This window comes from Felis catus, chromosome D4 (assembly GCF_018350175.1).
Source record: "Felis catus isolate Fca126 chromosome D4, F.catus_Fca126_mat1.0, whole genome shotgun sequence".
Classification (NCBI taxonomy): domain Eukaryota; kingdom Metazoa; phylum Chordata; class Mammalia; order Carnivora; family Felidae; genus Felis; species Felis catus.
Genome location: NC_058380.1, coordinates 87,318,389 through 87,339,806, shown reverse-complemented (window position 1 = coordinate 87,339,806; position 21,418 = coordinate 87,318,389). Strand labels below are relative to the sequence as shown.

Here is a 21,418-nt window from a genome sequence, read left to right as displayed (position 1 = left end):
CTCTCTCTCTGCCCCTCGCCCGTTCATGCTCTGTCTCTCTCTGTCCCAAAAATAAATAAACGTTGAAAAAAAATTAAAAAAAAATTTAAAAAATAAAAAATAAAAAAATAAATCACCTGAAAGCTTTTCCAAACTCCCCCTGCCCGAGCCTCATGCATGCTAAGAGAACCAGTCTGGGAGTGAGACTGGGGTCTGGATTTTGAACAAAACCATAGGTGACTGAGCTCACCCTGCAGAGACAGGCTGGGGAGGTGATGGGGACCTGGGGTTAGTATATGGCGATAAACAAGCCAGGCATCCAAAAGGATGGAGCCAGGGAGGAGACAGCACCAGAAACAGAGCTCTCCACTGCATTAAAAGATGAAGCCTAGAGGTAGAAAGCAAGGAGAGGCAGAGACAGGTAATAAGCCCTCTTCTGTGTCCCGTGAAAAGAAGGATGTAACTGTAGGCCATCCCCCAGGCGCTGTGAGGAGGGAGGTTCATGATCAGCAAGTGTCCATGCCCCAAGGGCAGCCCATTCCTCTACCTTGGCAGAACCCAAGCCTCCCCCACCTCTCCTCCCTCCCTCACAACCCCTTCGCAAACCCTCACCCAACTTTGGTGAACCAGAAGGCTTTTGGTTAACAACCAGAGGAGCCCCCAGCTAGCCTGTCCCCTGGCTCAGGTCCCAGCTGAGGGCAAAGTACAGGCTAACAGCAACCCCCACTGCCAGGTGGAATATGTGTGACATTCCACAGACACTCCTGGCTACCCAAGAACAAAGGAAAGGGGTTTAAGTGCTTGCCATGGTAATGTGGGAAACTAAGGCAAATAAAAATTAAATTCCCTCGCTGCCTATAGCCCATTGACAAGTCCTTGAAACCGGCAGAGTGACTTCCCTCTAGGAGTTCAGGTACTTCGATGATGACATTTTGCCCAGGGGCAAAAGAGAATCTTAGTTTAACATTATCCCAACCTCACAGATCCTGTAAGCCTACGTTAACATATAACAATTCCTTTGGCAACTTCCTGTGTCTCAACTCCCCTAAGATATATGTAGGCAATCATGCTCCAAGCTTAGGGCCGTCTGATACACATCTGAAGGGTCTCATGCCTGAGGTTTTAATAAAGGGTAATGAATGGCCTTTTCCTAGCAACAGCTCTCCCTTCAAGGTCCTGGAAACCTTTCTTCTAAAATTCCTTAGAGAATTACTCTATCCCTAACCCCCTCCCAACCTGAGAGTTACCCCTCATGACCCCAGTGCAGCTCTTCTGCCCACGGGTTCTGTCCCTATGCTTTAATAAAATCACCTTTTTGCACCAAAGATGTCTTCAAGAATTCTTTCTTGGCCGTCGGCTCTGGACCATCCCACCATCACCCCAAAGCTTCATCACTTCGTGCCACCAAGGTCAGGGGCAGAGGAAAGGGACCATAAAGGTCAAGGTGGTGTGGGGGGGGGCTGCATCGAGAGACCCAGAGCAAAAGAGGCAGAGAAATAGGAAGCTAGGGGGCCTAGTAGATGAGTGGGCTGCGAATGGTCAAGGGGTGATGAAGAGGAACAAAGGGGCAAGGGGCTGTGTGACAAGGAATGGAGGCCAGTCAGATGGCAGGCGGAGGCCGCAGGGGGCAGCAGCCAGCCGCAGCAAACCTGGCGGCGTCCAGCTGGGCCGCTCCTAAGGCTCCACCCCCTGGCCCGCTCCCCGCCCCGCCCCGCACGCCCCGTCTGGTTCCTCCCCCGCGGCCCGCTCCCCGCCCCGCGCACCCCGGCTGGCTCCTCCCCCAGGGCCCGCTCCCCGCCCCGCGCACCCCGGCTGGCTCCTCCCCCGCGGCCCGCTCCCCGCCCCGCGCACCCCGGCTGGCTCCTCCCCCGCGGCCCGCTCCCCGCCCCGCGCACCCCGGCTGGCTCCTCCCCCGCGGCCCGCGCCCCGCCCCGCGCACCCCGGCTGGCTCCTCCCCCGCGGCCCGCGCCCCGCCCTGCGTGCTCTGGCTAGCTCGGTGGCGGCGGCTGCGGGCAGGCGGGCGAGCTGAGGGCGGCGGTACCGGCAGCAGGTGGGCGGGGTGCGGGCCGACGGCGGCGGGCAGGGGGCGGCCAGGCTGCGCTCGGGCCGGGCGCGGCCGGCCGTGCGGCGCGCCATGGACTTCAACATGAAGAAGCTGGCATCGGACGCGGGCATCTTCTTCACCCGGGCGGTGCAGGTGAGGCCGTGCGCCCTGGGCCTCGCGCGGCCGGCTCTCGGGGCCCGGATGTGGGGCGGGCCGGGAGCGCCCCTTCAGTAGAGACGGGGGGCGCAGGAGAAGCCCCTCGGGCTGCCACCTGATTCCCCGCAGCGGGGATACCCTCCCCCCCCCTCCCCCCTACTACTGCGCCGCTCAGAAGAGAGAAAGAGTCCGTGGCGTCTGGCCACTCTGGCCGCACCCTCAGCGTTGTCCAGGGCCGGGGACCGAGCCGGGCCTCGATTCTGCTGCCTGGGGCGAGGTATCAGGATTTACTGTTTCGACTGGCTGCGTTATCCGGCTTCCGTGGCGCCCGTCCCAGGAGGGGAGAGAGCACCGGGAGGCTCCTGCCTCCCCGCCCTTGCCCAGCAGTGACTCTGGCAGGCGCTTGGAGGCCTGAGTCCCAGGCCCAAGGACCGTGCACCCGCCACGACCCCTTCCCTGAGCCTCAGTCTCCGCACCTGTGCAATGGCCTGGTGGTACTGATTCCCTCAGGTCCCCATTACACGCTTGGATAGTCAGTCCGGAAGCCAAGACGGTTGGGATTATTTCCTTTCTGCTCCATGGGAGGCCTGTTTCTCTTATTTCTCTAAGCCTGGGGGATGGGGAAAGGGCTGAGGTCTGGCTGGGTTCCCTCCTTGGGAAGCTGTCCAGGCCGGTGATGCCGGAATTGGAAGAAGTTCTGTCCATTCCGGGGCCAGGAGAGAAACTGAGGCAGTATTGAGGAAAACCGAGAGTCAGCTATGGGCATGGATGCTCCCCCTCTTGTGACCTTGAGGAAGGGGCTTCATTTCTTAGCCTCAGTTTTTCAACCTGAAAAATGGGATTAGCAGTCCCTCCCAGGATGGTCGTGAGGGTTCCGTGGTACCCTGCACGTACGTACTCACCAAAGGCAAGCTTACTGGTGGTGGTAATGTAGTTAGTATTGCACCTGTGTGGCATGTGACCTTGGGCAAGTCACTTACCTCAGAGCCTCCGTGTCCCCTCCTGTCAGTCGGGGGTTAGCACCAGTCTGCCTCCAGGGGTGGCTGCAGACTTGGGGCTTGGCCTGTCGCAGTGCTCTGGGAACAAGTTCTGTTGTCTGTCCTTGCTGTTGTCGGTTCTCTGGAGAAGCCCAGCCCCAGAGAGTCTCTTGGAAACCCATGTGCCCATGTTTACTAGAAAGCACCATATCCCGTGTCCCATTGAGGATTAGTGGCCCAGCGAGGATTTGCTGCTTGCTGCTTCCAGCCCAGCAGGTGACCCCAGCCCCAGTGGGGATGCTAGGACCCCGGAACTCCTTGGTTATCCCCAGCTCATCTGGAAGGTGGGGAATCCTCCCCAGTGTTGATATGGCAACCACTCTATCTCCACATCTGGGAAGAACTTGATCTGCCAGTTTCCCCGATACCGTGGGGCCCTGGCACCTGACCTGGCCAGGGCCTGCAGAGCCTGGGGTGTGGGGAGGCTTGCGCCCCGTGGCCTCACTTCTCCTGGTGGGGGCAGGCCCGCCGGGTCGCCCATCCTGGAGTGGGAGCCAGCGCCCAGGCTCCCGACTCCCGGGTGGAGGAGGGAGCTGGGAGCTTTATAAATAGAGGCTTTCTCTGGCTCTGCACGCCCACCCTTGAGGCTGCCATCTTGCAGGGAGCAGCCTCGGACTCTGCAGACATCGGCCCCTAAAGCAAGAGGCTCTTTGTTTTTGTAGGGATGGGGCAGGGGTAGCAGGCCAAAGGAGAGAGAGGCTTGAAATGTGACCTGGGTAGGAGAGGACCCTTGGGCGACCCACTGAGGTCAGCCTGTGCTGGGATAGGGGTCAGTCAGACAGGAGGGATGGACGGGGGTCTTTCATATCAATGTGTGGGCAGCTTCTCTGCATAGGTGCCACCTTGCCATGTCCCAGGGCATGCTGGGAAAGCTGTCGGTCCCTCCGTGTGCCGGGGACACCTTTAAGAGCCTTGCCTCACCCCCAGCCAGCAGGGAACAGGAGCTTGGTCCTGGGAGAGAGCAGGATCCCTTTTGCATGGGTGATTCCGGGATGGCTTCCTGGTCCCCGAACCGAACCGTGCCTTGGAAGTCAGGAGGGGTTTGTGAAGTTGGCCCCGGGGGGCCGGGAACAAGGCAGGAAAACCTAGAGCATGTTCGAGTAAGATGCTAGTACGGGTGAGAGCGGGCAGTGGAAGTGGGATGGGTGCCCAAGAGGTTGGGAAAAGCCCAGTAGGAATTTGAACCTGCGCAGATGTGGGGTGTGAGGGATGGGCACCCCGTGGCTCAGTGGGGAGTGGCTGCCGCTAACCTCGGTAAGCAGCAGATATGCTGAGGCACGCATTTGGGTGACATGGTCGCCTAAACTAGGGTGATTGGTGCCATTGGGGTGAGGGGGTTCTTAGGTAGCTCCGAGGAGGGACGTGAATGGGGCCTTTTATTCATGGTGGTGACGGCAGCCGCTGACATTTATTAGGCCGGTGCTGTGTGTTTCCAAAATATTCCGTGAGACTGGGCCTGTTATCTCCGTTTGCCAGGGTGGGGAACCGAGGACCGGAGGGTGGTTTTGCCTTTCTAAGCCTTGGTTTGCTCATCTGGAAAGTGGGGCTGACGCTGCCCCTCAAGGGGCTGGGTGAGGGGAGGCCTGCTCAGGGCCTGGCTCTGGGAGGCCCCAGTGTGGGGAGAGGTGGGAGGAGACGGGGTTGGAGGGGGGGGGCGGGGGGAGCAGCCGGTTCCCAGGTGGGGAGCTGCGGGCCATAAGCATGGCCCACCCAGCCCTGCAGGGAGAAACCCAAGCCCTGTTGCATAATTGATGGCTGCCAAGCTAGAGCCGACTCTCTCCTCAGCAGTGGCTCTCTGCGGCTGGGCTGGAGCTTTCCTTGGCCTCTGGGTGATTTATCCTGCTAAGTAGTCTGGGAAGGGCCTCCAGACTCCCAGCCCATGATGGCCCTGCCTTGAGCCCTTGCTTAGCCTCAGTGGCATCATCTGTGACGTGGGAAAACTCGACCCATCTGCCTTGGAGGGCTACCGGAGGTGGGTCATTGGTGGCTTACTTAGCCCCGAGTTGGGCTCTAGATGTGGCCAACAGTATCTATTGCCGTTACTACTGATCTTCCTCCTGTGGTCTGAGCCCTTTTGTTGTTTGGCCATGACCTTGAGCAGGCTCCTTCTCCTGGCTGGAGATGGCCTTCTCGATAAGAGGGGCCAGGACGTGGGCCGGTTGCTGGTTGTTCCTGTGCGGCCTACACAGCTTCTGGTGGCTCTGACCATGTGACATCCTGGCTCTTGCCTGGCCTTGAGGCGGGGCTGCTGAGCTCTCTGGGCCCCGTGTGTGCCCAGGCAGTTGGCTCTGATGGGCCAGTGGTGTTCCCCGTCCACTCACCGGGCAACCAGAGGCCAGCCATGTGGCTGTCCTGCCCACATACACTCCCTTTCAGTCCCAGCCTCCTCTCCGCCCACCAGCTCTACACAGCAGCACCTTAACACCGAACACCGACTCCCCGCCAGACCATGGCCTTCATGTCTTACCCACATTTTTCTTATTTCATCCTATTTCAGCTGTGAGGGAGCTGCTGTTATTTATTTTGCTCATTTTTCAGCTCTGGAAACTGATGCCAGAGAGGCAAAGCCACTTGCCCAAGGTCACGCAACTCTTCAGTGGTAGAACGGAGACTGGAATCCGGTCCCTCTGATTCTGGGACCTGGGTTCCTCCCACTCGTCCCCTGGCACTCCCTCCCCGGTGGCTCCCAGCCCCCTATGGAGCCCTAAGATAACCCCAGACTTTGCTTCAGGCCCCATTTATTCCCTGTGCACCTGCTACCAAGTGCTTTCCTTCAGAGTTGGATTAGGAGGACCCCCAGAACTAGGCTCCCAAGGACTTCTTATTCCCTCCAAGTTATATGCCAGATTTTCTGCAAATGTGCATTTTTGTTGGCGGGGGATGGAGGGAGTCTATAGCGTTCATTGGATTTCTAGAAGAAGCCACGATCCCCGAGCTCTGGTCCAACCTAATTTTACAGAAGGCCAGACTGAAGCACAGAACAGGGTTGTAACTTGATCAAGGTCACAGAACAGGTCAGGGGCAGAGCAAATTTCTTAGCCTTGGGCCTGGTTCTAGCCGGTGGGGGAGGTGTAGAAGGGTGGGGCAGGGGCAGTCCTCCCTTCCCCGCTTCTGAGTCCTCCCCACCTCTCTCAATCCTCCCCACACAGTTCACAGAAGAGAAATTCGGCCAGGCAGAGAAGACTGAGCTGGATGCCCACTTTGAAAACCTTCTGGCCCGGGCAGACAGCACCAAGAACTGGACCGAGAAAATCCTGCGGCAGACAGAGGTGCTGCTGCAGCCGAACCCCAGTGAGTGGGCCCGGGGTGGTCCCGGGCGAGGGGCGGAAAGCCACTGGCGGGAGGCCGGGGCCGCAGAGACCACGCGGGCGGGACTGGGCGGCAGGTGGGATTTGGTTGCTGGGGCTTCTGAGGCCTGCTGGTGGGTGGGGGGTGGGCAGTTAAAGAAATCAGCAGACTCAGTGATGGGCTCCAGGATGCACTCTCTGGGGCAGCAGAAGTGTTAAGTTGTTCACAGAGGAGTTGAAGAAATGCTTGAAACTAAAACACTCTTGGGAGAAGAGGTAGGAAAAACACGAGCCGGGTCTTTTGAGAGGGCAGCGAGGGCCAGAGATGGAAGAGGGCTTGCCGAGAGTCTGCTGCGAGCATGAGCAAGGAGTGAGCACAAGCAAAAGGCCAGGAGAGCCCAAGGGGAGGGTGGGGTGTCTTGGGGGCGTGATGCTTGTCTGCCTGTAAGTCTGCTACACGACTGAGTGTCTCGAGGGCTTTCTGGAGCCAGCACCAGGGCCCTGTCCATATATGTGTTAGGTTCTATAAATCCATATTGTCCTGAGGGAGAAATGAATGGGCCTTGACTTTGGGCCGGTCACCCCCAGCCATGGGACCTGGGGCGGGCATGTCGCATCTCTGAGTTGTGGCTTCCTCCTCGCCAGAGTGAGGGGTCCTACGAGGTTGAGTGCCAGTGTCACAGGGTTGAGGTAGGCACCAGGAAGAACATTCTGCAAGTCACCAGGCCAGGCACCCCGTGGGCAGGCCCTGCGCTGCGTCTGTTGCTGTCGCCGTGGCTTCTGTCCTCGGGTTGTACTGAAGAGCCCTGTGGCTTTGGCTGCTGTCTCCCTGCAGGTGCCCGAGTGGAGGAGTTCCTGTATGAGAAGCTGGACAGGAAGGTGCCCTCGCGGGTCACCAATGGGGAGCTGCTGGCACAGTACATGGCAGAGGCGGCTAGTGAGCTGGGGCCCACCACGCCCTATGGTGAGCCAAGCCCCGTAGCCAGGGTCAGGGGTCATGGTCTCTTGCTCTCGACTTTCCCTGTCTCTCCCTTCCCTGCTTTCCCTTTTTTACTTTTTTTTATTAAAAAAATTTTTTTTTAATGTTTATTTATTTTTGAGAGGGAGAGAGGGAGACACAGAATCCAAAGGAGGCTCCAGACTCTCGAGCTGTCAGCACGGAGCCCGATGCAGGGCTTGAACTCACGGACCGCGAGATCATGACCTGGGCCAAAGTCAGATGCTCAGCCGACTGAGCCACCCAGGCGCCCCTCTTTCTCTGTCTTTTTTAAAGTACACAGATAATACCTGTGTTCATTCTACTTGTAAAAACCTCAACGTAAATGAAAATGGAGTGAAAAATGGAAGTGTCTCTCAACCAGTTTTGGTTTGAGCGCATTTTTTTTTTTTAATTTTTTTTTTCAACATTTATTTATTTTTGGGACAGAGAGAGACAGAGCATGAACGGGGGAGGGGCAGAGAGAGAGGGAGACACAGAATCGGAAACAGGCTCCAGGCTCCGAGCCATCAGCCCAGAGCCTGACGCGGGGCTCGAACTCCCGGACCGCGAGATCGTGACCTGGCTGAAGTCGGACGCTTAACCGACTGCGCCACCCAGGCGCCCCATTGAGCGCATTTTTTAATGGGATCGTACTGTGTGTCCCATTCTGCGGCCTGATTTTTAAACTTGGCATTGTTTTAGATACCTCTTCACTGTGGCGTTTATAGAGCCACCTCGATCTTTTTTTTTTTAACTTTTGAAGTTTTATTGCGGTATAATTTACATACCATAGAATGCACCTGTTTTAAATGTGTAATGCAATGATTTTGAGTAAATTTAGAGTTGTGCAAACATCCCCCCAATCCGATTTAAAGAACATTTCTGTCACCTGCAAAAAGTGCCACGTCTACTTAGAGTCGGTCCCCAGTCCCATCCCCTGCCAACTGCTAATGTGCACTGTGTGTCTGTAAATTTGCTTTTTCTGAACATTTCACATAAATGGAATCAGACGTTGTGTTGCGTTTTGCATCTGGCTTCTTTTCCCGAGAGTAATGTCTCTGAGGTTCATCCTTGTTGTAACAACGTGTTTAAAGATTTCACTCCATGGGGGTGCCTGGGTGGCTCAGCCGGTTAAGCGCGTGACTTCGGCTCAGATCATGATCTAACAGTTTGTGGGTTTGAGCCCCAAGTCAGGCTCTGTGCTGACAGCTCAGAGCCTGGAACCTGCTTCAGATTCTGGGTCTCCTTCTCTCTTTGCCCCTCCCCCTCTCACTCTCTCTCTCAAAATTAAACATTTAAAAACTTAAAAAAAAAAAAAAGATTTCACTCCTTGTAATTGTTGGATAGTATTCTATTGTATGGCTAGGCCACATTTTCTTTATCCATTCACCATTTGATAGACATTTGGTTTGTTTCCTTATGAACGTTTGCATACAGAACTTTGTGAGGACATAGGTTTTCACTTCTGGACATATATACCTAGGAGTGGACTCGCTAGGTCTCATGGTAAACTTATGTTTAACTTTTTAGAAAATCACCAAACTTTTTCAAAGTGGCTGTGTGCAGGTGGTGGTTAATTTCCAAATATTGGTGGATTTTCCAAGTTCCCTTCTGTTGTTGGTTTCTGATTTCGCTCAGGTCAGAGAACATGCTTTGTATGATTTTAATCCTTTTACATTTATTAAGACTTGGCTTAGTCTGCAGTCTCTCCTGGAGATTGTTGGTGTTCACTTAAGAAGTTTGTATGTTATGTTGTTGTGGGGTGGAGTGTTCCAGAAATTGGTTCATGGTGTTGTTCAAGTCTTCTGTGTGCTTGCTGATTTTGTCTTGTTCTGTACATTATTGGGAAGTATTTAAGTCTCCCAACTATTTCTGTTTAATTGTCTGTTTCTGGCTTCTGTCAGTGTTTGCTTCATGTATTTTTGGAGCTCTGTTGTTAGGTCTGTATGTTTATTATTGTTATATCTCCCTGATGAACGGGCTCTTTTTTTTTTTTTAATTTTTTTTTTTAACGTTTATTTATTTTGAGACAGAGAAAGACAGAGCATGAACGGGGGAGGGGCAGAGAGAGAGGGAGACACAGAATCTGAAACAGGCTCCAGGCTCCGAGCTGCCAGCACAGAGCCTGACGCGGGGCTCGAACTCACGGACCATGAGATCATGACCTGAGCCGAAGTCGGACGCTTAACCGACCAAGCCACCCAGGCGCCCCTGAACGGGCTCTTTTATCATTGTAAAATACTGGTCTTTGTCTCTGACCATATTTGTCTTTTTTTTTTTTTTTTTTTAATTTGGTCACATTTATCTTAAAGTCCATTTTATCCGATAGTAGTTCACCCGCTCCTGTTCTCTTATGGTTATTGTTTACATAGTATATCTTTTTCTCCCCTTTTATTTTCAATCTATTTACATCTTTAAACCTAAAGTCTATCTTTTATAGACAGCATATATTTTGATTTAAAAATAATTCAGTCTGACCATCCTTTGGTTGGAGTGTTTAATCCATTTATATTTAATGTAATTATTGATGTGGTTGGATTTACAGATGCCATCTTATTATTATTTTCTCTGTCTCAGGTCATTTTTGTTCATATGTTCCTCCTTTACTCCTTCTGTCATGTTAAATAGAAATTTCCAAGTGTAGCATTTTAATTTCTTTGTTGCTTTTTAACAAAAAGCTTTTCTTAGTGGTTTTACAGTGTGTAATTTAACTTACTGCGGTTGGCTTCAGAATATTGACTTAATTCCAGTAAATATAGAAACTTTGCTCCAATATAACTCCATCCCCCTCCCTTCTTCCTTTGTGCTATTATCATATAAATTTCATCTCTGTTTTGTATAAACCCAACAATATAGTGTTATTGTTTTGTTGTTGTTCCTGTTTTTGAGAGACACAGTGCAATCGGGGGAGGGGCAGAGAGAGGAGGACACAGAATCGGAAGCAGGCTCCAGGCTCTGAGCTGTCGGCACAGAGCCTGATGCAGGGTTTGAACTCACAAGCTGTGAGATCATGACCGAAGCCAAAGTCGGATGCTCAACCCACTGAGCCACCCGGGTGCCCCGTATAGTTATTGTTTTATACAGTTGTCTTTTAAATCAGTTAAGAAAAGAGAAAAAATGTGTATTGTTTTTTATATTTGCTGATGTAATTCCCTTTATTGGTTGTCTCTATTGCTTTATGTGGGTTCAAGTTACCACCATCTGGTGTTATTACCTTTGAACGTGAAGTATTCTGTAGCAGGTTGCCTAGCAATGTATTCTTTCAGTCTTGTTAATTTGGGAATGTCTTTACTTTATGTTCACTTTTTTTCTTTTTAATTTTTTTAAGTGTTTGTTTGTGAGAGAGATAGAGGCAGGGGAGGGGCAGAGAGAGAGGGACACAGAATCTGAAGCAGGCTCCAGGCTGAGCTGTCAGCACAGAGCCTGACACAGGGCTCGAACTCATGGACCACGAGATCATGACCCGAGCTGAAGTCAGACGCCTAACCGACCGAGCCACCCAGGCGCCCCTATGTTCACTTTTGGAGGACAGTCTTGCTATACGTAGAATTCTTGGATGAGAGTTTTTTCATTTTATCACTTGGAATATCATTTCACTGCTGTCTGGCCTCCATTGTTTCTTTTTTCTTTTCTTTCCTTTTCTTTTCTTTTTTTAAATTTAAGTAATCTCTACACCCACCGTGAGGCTCAAACTCATGACCCTGAGATCAAGAGTCACTCGCTCTTGCAGCCAAGCTAGCCAGACACCCATTCTGATGAGAAGTCATGTGTTCATCTCATTGTGGCTCCCTTGTATGTGATGAGTGGCTCCTCTCTTTTTAATTTTTTTTTCAACGTTTTTATTTATTTTCGGGACAGAGAGAGACAGAGCATGAACGGGGGAGGGGCAGAGAGAGAGGGAGACACAGGATCTGAAACAGGCTCCAGGCCCTGAGCCATCAGCCCAGAGCCCGACGCAGGGCTCGAACTCACGGACCGCGAGATCGTGACCTGAGCTGAAGTCGGACGCTTAAGTGACTGCGCCACCCAGGCGCCCCTCTCTTGCTGTTTTTAAGACTTTTTGTCTTTGGCTTTCAGCAGCTTGACTGAGGCGTCCCCGCGGTTAACGGCCCATCTTATTGTATTCATCCTCTTTGGGGTTTGTTGAGTTTCTTGGATATGGACATGAATGTTTTCCGTCAAAATCAGGACATTTTCTGCAATTATTTCTTCAAATATTTTTTCTGTCCCTTTCTGTCCTCTTCTTCTCTCCCACTGCTCATATGTTGGTTTGTTTCGTGGTGTCCTGTAGGTCTTTGAGATTCTGTTCATTGTTATTCACTCATTTTTCTTTGCGTGCTTCAGATTAGATCCTCTCTGTTGATCTGTCTTTGAAGTTGCTGATTTCTCCTTTGGCTAGCTTGGACTTGCTGTTGAGCCCTTCTGGTAGATTCTGTATATCAGTTGTGGTGCCTTTTAACTCCAGAGTATACATATATATATACATGCACCTGGGTGGCTCAGTTGGTTGAGTATCTGATGTCGGCTCAGGTCATGATCTCATGGTTCATGAGTTCGAGCCCCACATGGGGCTCTGTGCTGGCAGCTCGGAGCCTGGAACCTGCTTCAGATTCTGTGTCTCCCTCTCTCTCTGCTCCTATTTGCTCACACTCTGTCTCTCTCTCTTTCTCTCAAAAATAAATATTTAAAAAAAATGTGTATATGTGTATATATATATATACACATATACACGTATATGTATATATATACACATGTAGCCTGTAGCCTCTTAGGAGTCTTTGCTAAATCAAACGTCTGAGTCTCCTTAGAGACTCCGTGACTACTGATTGCTTTTTTCTTCTGTGTATTGCCCATACTTACCTATTTCTTTGCATGTCTTAGAGTGTTTTGCTAAAATCTGGACATCTACAAAAATTTTTTTAATACTTTTTTTTTTTTTTTTTGAGAGAGAGAGAGTCGGGGAGGGGCAGAGAGAGAGGGAGACAGAGGATCTGAAGCAGGCTCTGCGCTGACAGCAGGGAGCCCGATGTGGGGCTCGAACCCACGAGCCATGAGATCATGACCTGATCTGGACATTTTAGGTAATAGAGTAGCTGTGGATTCTGAATCACTTGGGGGTTGTTATTGCTTTGTTTGTTTAGAAACTCGCCTGAGCTGGTTGTTTCGAGTCGGTCTTCCTTCCAGTATGCGGCTGCTGCTTTCACGTTTTTTTAAGTCATTCTTTTTATTTTTAAGCCAAGCGTCCTGGGGTTTGCTCCTGGGTTAGCGTATGTTAGTCGTCAGGCAGTGATAGTCAGAGGTTGCGCTTAAACATCTTGCACCATTAAGGCTTTACTCATGAATTTATGGCTGTATTGGGGAACACATTCGAGATTCAAGCAGTTTACACGTCTGACCGGCTTTTACTTTGTGTGTAGAGCCTCCTATTTGGCCAGGGATGAGTAGGGTTCTCCCCATTCTGAGTCTGCTGCACACACACGGGTGTAGCCTTCCAGACCACCAGAGATATCTGGGAGTTCGTCAAGGCCCAAACGACTATCTTGTTCCCAGAGCTCCTGATAAATTTCTGGCAGGTCTGTTCCAACCAGTGTTCCCTGTTCAAGTCAGCTGTAATGTTGGCCTTTCCCAATTATTTACCGTTGAGATTGCTGTTGTTCTTGACAGCGTCCCGTGGGTTTCTCTGTGCTCCAGCCCAAATCCATTCGGCCCTAATCCCACTACCTTCCCCACCCCCCACCCCTGCCCACCTAGCAGTGAGGCTGCCGAGGAGATGGGAGTCCTCCCAGGCTAGAAAGCCACAGGCTCCCACTGTTCTCACTAAGGTCCGGTAGCTCTTGAGTAAATATCCTCAGTTTATTTGCCTTTGGCCAATTTCCAGAGTCCAGAAATGTTTGCTTTTGACAATTGCGTCTACTTTTTTTTTTTTTTTTTTTTGAGAGAGAAACAGTGAGTGGGGGAGGGGCAGAGAGCAAGGGGGACAGAGGATCCCAAGAGGGCTCCGCGCTGACAGCAGAGAACCCGACACGAGGCTCAGTGGGGCTCGAACCCACCAACCACGAGATCCTGACCTGAGCCGAAGTCAGACGCTCAACCGACTGAGCCACCCGGGCGCCCCGAGTCCACTTTTTTTCATTGCTTTTTGGGAACGGGATTTGTCGAGCTCCTTTCTCTGTTCTGGAAGTCCCACTCCTACCCCCTGTTTGTAATGTAGTGCTCCGTGCTCTGGATGCCCCACTATTTGCTTGTCAGTCCCCAGATGATGGATACGTAGGCTGCTCCCACGTTTTCCCCAGCCAGCCGTTCCGTGCTGGGCATACTCGCTCATGCCTCCTCGGCACGCCTCTGTCCGGCCCCTCCCCTACTCCTGGGGGTCAGAGCAGCCTGCGCCTCTCCCTCACCCTGAAACTCCATTTACTCAGGGAAGACGCTGATCAAGGTGGCAGAAGCTGAAAAGCGCCTGGGAGCCGCGGAGAGGGATTTCATCCACACAGCCTCCATCAACTTCCTCACGCCTCTGCGCAACTTCCTGGAAGGGGACTGGAAGACTATTTCGGTGAGAGACCGGGGGCCACTCTGCTTCCTGGGAGCCGTGGCTTCCTGCTCCTCAGAGCTGCTGGGGCGTAGGCTCTCCTCCCGTGTCGGGAAGCGGGCACTCCTGGGCCTCCTCAGACGTGGCTCCTGTGGGCTGAGTGCCATAGCGGGTGACCTCCCCTGTCTGGGCCTCAGTTTCCCCATGCGGACCAGATGGCCCAGTGGGATCTCCCAAGGCTGCCCGGGGTCTCACTCTTCCCTTTCCCCTGCCCCACAGAAGGAGAGACGTCTTCTCCAAAACCGCCGTCTGGACTTGGATGCCTGCAAAGCGCGGCTGAAGAAGGCCAAGGCTGCAGAAGCCAAAGCCACGGTAGGTGTCCCTGCTGGTCTCCTGCCCCTGCCCAGCTCTGTTTGGAGCCAGGGAGGGTGAAGGGACCTGATGTTTGGCATGACCTTTCTTCCCTGTCCCTGCCTGGAGAGGCCTGGCTCGGGGGGCGCTGGTCCTGGCTGACCGCTTTGGGTCACGCCTCTCTGCCCCTACAAGGGAACCCTGGCGGCCCAGAGCTCTGGGTCCCAGGGCAGACATTTACGGGGTGGGCTGAGGGCATGCCACAGCCTCCCCAGACAGACAACCAGTTGGGAGTTTCTCGCATGGCCCTGCCCTGCCCTCCCCGGATGCTCGGCTCTGTCCCCCGGCTCTGCCCGGGCATGGCTCCCCCTTACTAACTCCCCTGCCCGCTGCTCCAGTGCTGGTCCGGGGGTGCCCTGATGGTGTGAACCCCGGAGCTAGACCGCCCACCTTCTCAGGGCCCTCCTCAGGGCCACCTTCTCAGAGGCATGACCGAGGACCCTTTCAGGTTAGCCCCATGACACGGGGTCGGGCCGGGACCTCACGGTTCTCTGTTTACTGTCGGCTCACTGAGGCCTGCCCAGCCTGGTCAGGCCAGTGGACGCAGCGTGGCGTAGTTTGACCAGGGCAAGGCCAGGGTGGGGAGAGTGGGCCTGAGGGCGAGCATACTCCTGGCATGCCGGGCTACTTGGGGGTACGGGGGCCTAGAGGCCACCTTGCACTCTGAGGAGGGAACTCCCAGGTCCAGGGAAGGCCGGGGGTGCCACCACCTGTGCCTGCCCAGCTCTCAGCTGCCCATGAGGGTTCTAGCCCCAAACCCTCCTTGCGTTCCCCTCCCATAGTGTGGCCACTGAGGACCATGGAGCCTGGGCCTGCACTGCCTCTGGGGACAGCCAAGGGCAGGGTCTCACTCATCCAGGTGTGTGGGGCCAGATCAGAGGCAGGTCTCAGCCACTGGAGTCCCGCTGTGGTTGGGTAGGATGACGTGTGGCCACAAGGTTGACCTCTCTAAGTCACCTGGACAGGACAGTCTCCCCATCACCCAGGGCTAGACCGTCTCTCTGGAGTACCTTGGCCAGAACAAGCTCATCCTCCATCAGTCAGGCCAGGGGAGCCTTTCCTTAGTCACTGGAGCGGCGGGACCCCTTCTCCAGTTGTCTGGCCTGGACAACCTTCAGCCTTTGGGTGAGACCAGGATACCCTCCGCAGAGCTAGGCCCTGGGCAGCCCAGCTATGGCAAGCGTCCCAGAGGACTGGAGGCTGGCAGGTCACACCCTCACCCCACGCCCTAAACACACACACACACACACACACACACACATATGCACGCGCGCGCGCATAGCAGGACTCCTTCTGGAGGGCAGGGTCAACTGCCCGCCCACCACCTGCTGTCGCCTCCCGCCGGGGCCCGGGGGGGCCTGCTCCCGCCTGCGCTGTGGACTCACTAACTCTTTGTTTTTGTTCCTTTCCGTTCTGCTTTGGGTAACTTGGCTCAGTGTGAGGGAGATGTGAGTATACCTGTCCCACGTGCTGTGCTGCTTCTGGTTTGCCCGTCCCAGCCTCGGGCCGCAGTGCCGTGGCTGGCCCAGGGGACACATCCTGGGCATTTTGCAAGCAGCTGGTCTCCCCACCAGAGCCTCTGCCACGCGTAGCCTCTGGCTTAGGGGGACGCCAGGCACTGGAGCCTGTGAGTCAGCTTTTTGCAAATGTGGGAAGCCTGTCACCCTGTCCATCCATGCATCCACCTGTCCATCTTGTTGTGGGGGAGGGGCCCGGTCCTTGCTGCAGGAGCGAGAGATGTGCTGTGTGGAGATCCTGGGCCTGAGGAAGCTGGGGTGGGAGACGGGTTTTGTCTGGAGGGCTGTGGCTCCACCCGGGGCATCTGAGTGAGACGGGGGTCCAGGGAGGAGGGGGCCAGGCCCAGTCTGCGTCTCACCCGGAGGCTCCCTGGCATCTGCTCTCCTGGGCTCCCAGCGTGACCACCCACTTGGTCTTTGTCTGACTCTCCGCGTCCCTACGCCCACCTCGCCCCCAGGAGGTTGGAGCAGGGAGAGGGGTCCACGTGGTATGTGTCTGCAGCCTCCCGTCCCTTGGGCCGGGGCTCCTGGCCTCTCCTTGTGGGAGATTCTGGGGCGGCGCCCGGCCCCACTTGACCCCCTTCCCCCGTGACCTCTTCCCGCCAGACGGTGCCTGACTTTCAGGAGACTAGACCTCGTAATTACATTCTCTCGGCCAGCGCCTCCGCGGTAAGCGCCCCACCCCGGCCGCCCGGCCTCCCTGCGCCCGCCCCCCCCCGGCACGGGGCAGCCACACAGCACAGCAGCAGGAGCACAGGGCATGTCCTGAGAGCCGGGAGGACTGGAGGGCCGCAGCCCTGCCTCGGGCCCCCTGCCTGCCCCCCTGCGCCCACGGTGCTGGCCTCGCTTCCCTGTGCGCCCTGCTGGAGGTGGAGGCCGGGCCAGCCGCACCGGACGGCACAGGGAGCTGCGGGGCAGCGGACCCGTCCCCCCCACCTCCACCCCCGGGGCCCTGAGTTCTGCCCCTCCCCCCCCTGCTCCACCACCCCCGGCCGGCCCGCCATGGGTTCACAGACCCGGGACTGGAGACGAGGGTGGTGCTGTTCTGCCTCTCTGACACAGTGTCGTGGCGGCGAGGAGAGGCCCAGAGAACGAGCAGGGAGAGTGGGGGCCCCGAGGGAGAGGGCCGGCGGGCCGAGGATAGAAGGAAGGAGGTGGGCAGGGTGGGGTCGCGAAGGGTTCCGCTGTCGTGGGATCTCTTCTTCACCGCTTCGTCCGGCTACTAGGTGTTTACCTGTAGTTTGGAGCATGGGCCACCCACGTCCGTCCCATCGTACCTGTGGCCACCACAGGTGGCTGTGCCTCTTCTGCCTTTTTCTCCCACCTTCCATTTCTGCCCTGGGCGGCACGCCGTGGCACAGACCCGCTGGCTCTCCTTCACCTCTGTCCCTGCATGTTGCCGCCAGTGTCTGTGCACTCACGCGATGGCTGGGCCATCGTTCCCCTGGGGCGGGGGCCCCGGTTCACTCCACCAGGCCCCTCTTGCTGGGTGCCCTCTATACACACGCGTGGGGGCCGCTCCCCACGTTTTGGTTTCCTCAGTGGCACTGTGGCGGGACACCTCGGTCCGCAGAGCTAACCTTGTCTTGCTTTCAGGTTATCATCTTAGGATAGACCTCCCACACTGGGCAGGAGAAATGGGTCTCCTAAGTCGTGGCGGGGGGAGGGGGGTCTTTCTTCTTTAGACTCTGGATGACACTTCCTGCCCCCTTTCCTGGGCCGAGTGGAAGGAGGAATATCCCGGAGGGTGGAGACCGCCCTGTTTTTTTCTTTTGCCATTGAACCCCAGTGTGACTCGGGCACGAGGCTGCCTTTCTCTGCAGAAGGACAGAAAGGTTCAGTGACTGGCCTAGGGTCACACGGTCCTGCGTCCCAGCCCACCAGCCTTAGCTGAGTGTCAGGGTGGGACGGGGGACGCGCGGTCTCCCGTCAGAGCCCGGGGGCTTACGCTGTAGGAGAAACCCCGGCAGGACTTCCCAGCTGGCTGTGCCCCACCTTCCCTGCATGCGGCATGTTGGACTGGACCGTGGTTGTCCGCGCCCCTGCTCACACCAGGCCACGTCCCCGCCTCAGCTCCTGGTTGGGTTACGGGCAGGGTATGGGGTGGGAAGAGGTGGGCTCTCGGGGAGCTGCGGCAGGACGCGGGCTCTGGGGTTCAGCTCTCCTCCCTCTACTCCCCCGCTGACCGGTGCCCCCTCCCTCCCCTGCTGCGCGGTCCTGTTGCGGTCACTGAAGCTCTGGAATGATGAGGTGGACAAGGTGAGTCTGTGCTCCGGAGGCTCGGGAGGCTCGCGAGCAGAGGCTTAAAGCAGGTTGGGAGGGGGGAGGGGTCAGATTGGTTTCTAGTTCTGGGTTCTGTCCTGGGTCGGGGCCACTGTGAGGGTATCGCTTCCCCTCTGTGGGGGACTGCCCCCACAGTCCCTCTGGGCACACGGGAGTGGCGCTGTCGGGTGGCGAGGTACCGGGTGTCAGAGGTCCTAGCCAAACACCCGTGGGTCTGTCTCTGGCCACCGGTCACAGCATAGGTCCAGAGGGGTCCCAGCAGGGTTATGGCTGCCCCAGGGGCCAGGGCTCCAGGCCTGAGAAGCGCACCCCTGCCTCCAAGAGGTCTGTCTGTGTCCCCAGGGGGAAGTGCCATCTGCATCCAGAGTAGAACAGGGCTGCTCCTGGTGGGCGTCGGGGCCGCGGGAAGGGGTGGCAGGAAGGACGGCGGGGGGCTACTGCTGCTGTCCTACGTTCTCACACTGTGCCCTTCCCAGGCCGAGCAGGAGCTCCGAGTGGCCCAGACCGAGTTTGACCGGCAGGCAGAAGTGACCCGGCTCCTGCTGGAGGGAATCAGCAGCACTCACGTGAGTCCTGCCCCATGTCGCCCTTCCATCGTCCCCTGTCTTCCTGCCCCTCCCCGCCCCCCCCCAAGCGGTCCACAACGAGGCGGGCGACGAAGTTGGATCTCAGAAGCAGGCGGTGAGGGGCAGCGCTGGAGCCCATGGTCCTGAGGGTGGAACTTGAGCTCTGTTCCAGGTGCCACAGAGCAAGTGCCAAAGGCTGGATGGCCCTCCCCCCTGCTCCAGGGGGGCAGCAGGGAGCGGGGTGGGGGAGGGAACATCTCAGCTCCCGGGCCACCGCTCACCCCGCTCACCACGGGCACCGCTCTCCTCCCTGCAGGTGAACCACCTTCGCTGCCTCCATGAGTTCGTGGAGTCCCAGACGACTTACTACGCGCAGTGCTACCGCCACATGCTGGACTTACAGAAACAGCTGGGCAGGTGCCCACTGGGGTCCCCTGGCTCCCAGGCCTAAGCTCAGAAAGCCCTACGACACACAGGGCGGGTAGAGGGCTGAACCGTGTGTCGGGGGCATCACACCCCCCTGGACAACAGTGAGGTGGTGGGCCTTGACCTCTGAGCGCGGTCTCTCAAGAACGCCCGGGTGGGAGGATGGCAGGGACTGGGCGGTGCATCTCACGTTTCCCCTTGCCTTGCTTTTCCCCTCACGCTGCCAGCTCCCAGGGAGCCATGTAAGTAGCGGCAGCGGGCCCAGGCGGGGTTTGGTGGGACGCGTGGGACTCCCGTGGGGACGTGGCCCCCGGCTGAGATGTTGCACCTGTTCAGATTCCCAGGCACCTTCGTGGGCACCACGGAGCCCGCCTCCCCGCCCCTCAGCAGCAGCTCACCTACCACCGCCGCGGCCACGATGCCCGTGGGGCCCTCTGTGGCTGGCCTGGCCCCTCCAGGGGAGGCTGCTCTCCGCCTGGAGGAGGTGAGCCCACCTGCCAGCGGGACCCGGAAGGCCCGGGTGCTCTACGACTACGAGGCAGCTGACAGCAGCGAGTTGGCCCTGCTGGCTGATGAGGTAGGCCTGGTGCCACAGGGGTGGGGCAGAGGGCGGGCCCAGGAGCATCAGGGAACCAGAACGGGGAGCCCCCCACCCACTGCCTCCAAGTCTCTGAGGGGCCCTGGGGGTGGAGCTGGGGGGTAAGTGGAGGCAGCTCCAGCTCTGAGGAAGCAGGCTCTAGGTAGAGCAGGTGAGTTCCTGTCTCCGGACGTGCAGATGCCCGTGGGTCATGGGACCGTGGCAAGCCCGTCCCCACGCCGGTTCTGCCCCTGCTCGGGTGTGACCTTCCCTCTGCCCTCTTCAGCTCATCACCGTCTACAGCCTGCCCGGCATGGACCCTGACTGGCTCATTGGCGAGAGAGGCAACAAGAAGGGCAAGGTCCCGGTCACCTACTTGGAACTGCTCAGCTAAGCAGGCCCCTCCAGGCCCCCCCCCGCCCCCGGTTCTGGCCCGGGCGGGAGAGGACGTGTGCAGCCCCACCACCTGTCTGTCGGTGACTCAGCTGCTCGGGGTGGGGAGACCAGCCCCATTCCGTCCACGTCCCCGGTCGTCCAGCTGTGAGGGGGCCCCAGAGGCTGAATGGTCCCAGCCCCTCCCCCAGCCCTGCTTCTGGAGCCCCCGGCGCTGTCTGCATCCACTGAGCTCCCCAGCTCTGCGGTCCTCCCCGCTCCTGCTGAGGAGGGGCGGCTGGCTGCAGTGCCGCCCCAGGCACCTCGGCTCCCCGCGGGGGTCGGAGCGCTAGGCCTGCAGCAGCCTGGGGCACACCCCTGGCAAGAGAGCACCTGCCTTTTGGTTGCCAAAAGCAGCAGTGGGGGGAAGGTGGGCAGGTCTGCGGTGGGCCTGGGGACGGGCGCCGGCCCCTCTGGGTGGACTGGAGCGAGGGGCGCCTGGCCGGAGTGGCATCTCCTGGGTGCTCCCCTCCCCTCCCCCCTCAAGAGCGCTCAAGCCAAGTTCGGTGGCTGCAGCCTGCACCTCTCCACACTCACTTTTTAACTGATCTTTTTACTCTGCCTGTCTGCTTGCTGTATAGCCAGTGACAAAACAATAAATCATCCTTCACGTGCATGTTGCCTGGGCTCCTATCGGGCTGCGGACCCCACGGGCTGGCCTGGAGGGTGGGAAAGGGAAGCAAGCATTCACATGCCAGCTTCCTCCTCCTTCCTTCACGGGCCTCGCTTTCTCCCACAGGGCCTGTGCTGCTCAGATGGGACTACTCTTCCTGCACTTGAGGCTGCATTAAGAGACATTTTATCCCTAAGGAGAACTTTCATAAATTTGGGCCGTGGAGTGGACTAAAATTTGCATGAGGGTTTCAACTGGTAACTGCCGGCTGCCAGTGCTTCCTGTGGCCGGCCACTGAGCCTCGCCCGTTCACGTGTTCTCATGTTGTCCTCACAGAGGAGGGAAGAAGAGATCAGAAAGAGTCACCTCCTCAAGGTTCTGTAACTGGCAAGTAGCCACGCAGGGACTCTAGCCCAGGTCAGTCTGATTCTAGAAACTTCAAGCGGTGGCTCTGGCCTGCAAGCCAGGTGTCAGATTAAGCACCGAGCCCAGCACTCTCGTGATTAGGTCCTGAGGAGGCCAGAGGCTGGCAGGCCCACAGCCCGGGCTTCTGAAGGCAGGGGCAGGGGCAGGGGAGGCAGG

At 56.7% G+C, this 21,418-nt stretch overlaps 1 protein-coding gene across 7 annotated transcripts; it reads left to right on the top strand.

Annotated features, from left to right (window-relative positions):
• The first annotated feature begins 1,984 nt into the window (after positions 1–1,984).
• On the top strand, positions 1,985–20,837 carry SH3GLB2 (SH3 domain containing GRB2 like, endophilin B2). Of its 7 annotated transcripts, XM_045043873.1 has the most exons (14): positions 1,985–2,176; positions 6,366–6,507; positions 7,339–7,467; positions 13,902–14,035; positions 14,291–14,383; positions 15,859–15,870; positions 16,546–16,608; positions 17,625–17,774; positions 18,175–18,198; positions 18,699–18,788; positions 19,105–19,205; positions 19,442–19,456; positions 19,551–19,791; positions 20,078–20,837. In XM_045043873.1, the coding sequence occupies exons 1-14, from the start codon at positions 2,114–2,116 to the stop codon at positions 20,183–20,185; spliced, it is 1,365 nt and encodes a 454-aa protein (XP_044899808.1). In that variant the 5' UTR covers positions 1,985–2,113; the 3' UTR covers positions 20,186–20,837. The 7 variants fall into 7 exon arrangements, with proteins under 7 accessions (XP_044899808.1, XP_044899809.1, XP_019671117.2 ...); XM_045043874.1 differs by lacking the exon at positions 15,859–15,870 and having other exon boundaries at positions 1,987–2,176; XM_019815558.3 differs by lacking the exon at positions 17,625–17,774 and having other exon boundaries at positions 1,988–2,176.
• The last annotated feature ends 581 nt before the right edge of the window (positions 20,838–21,418 follow it).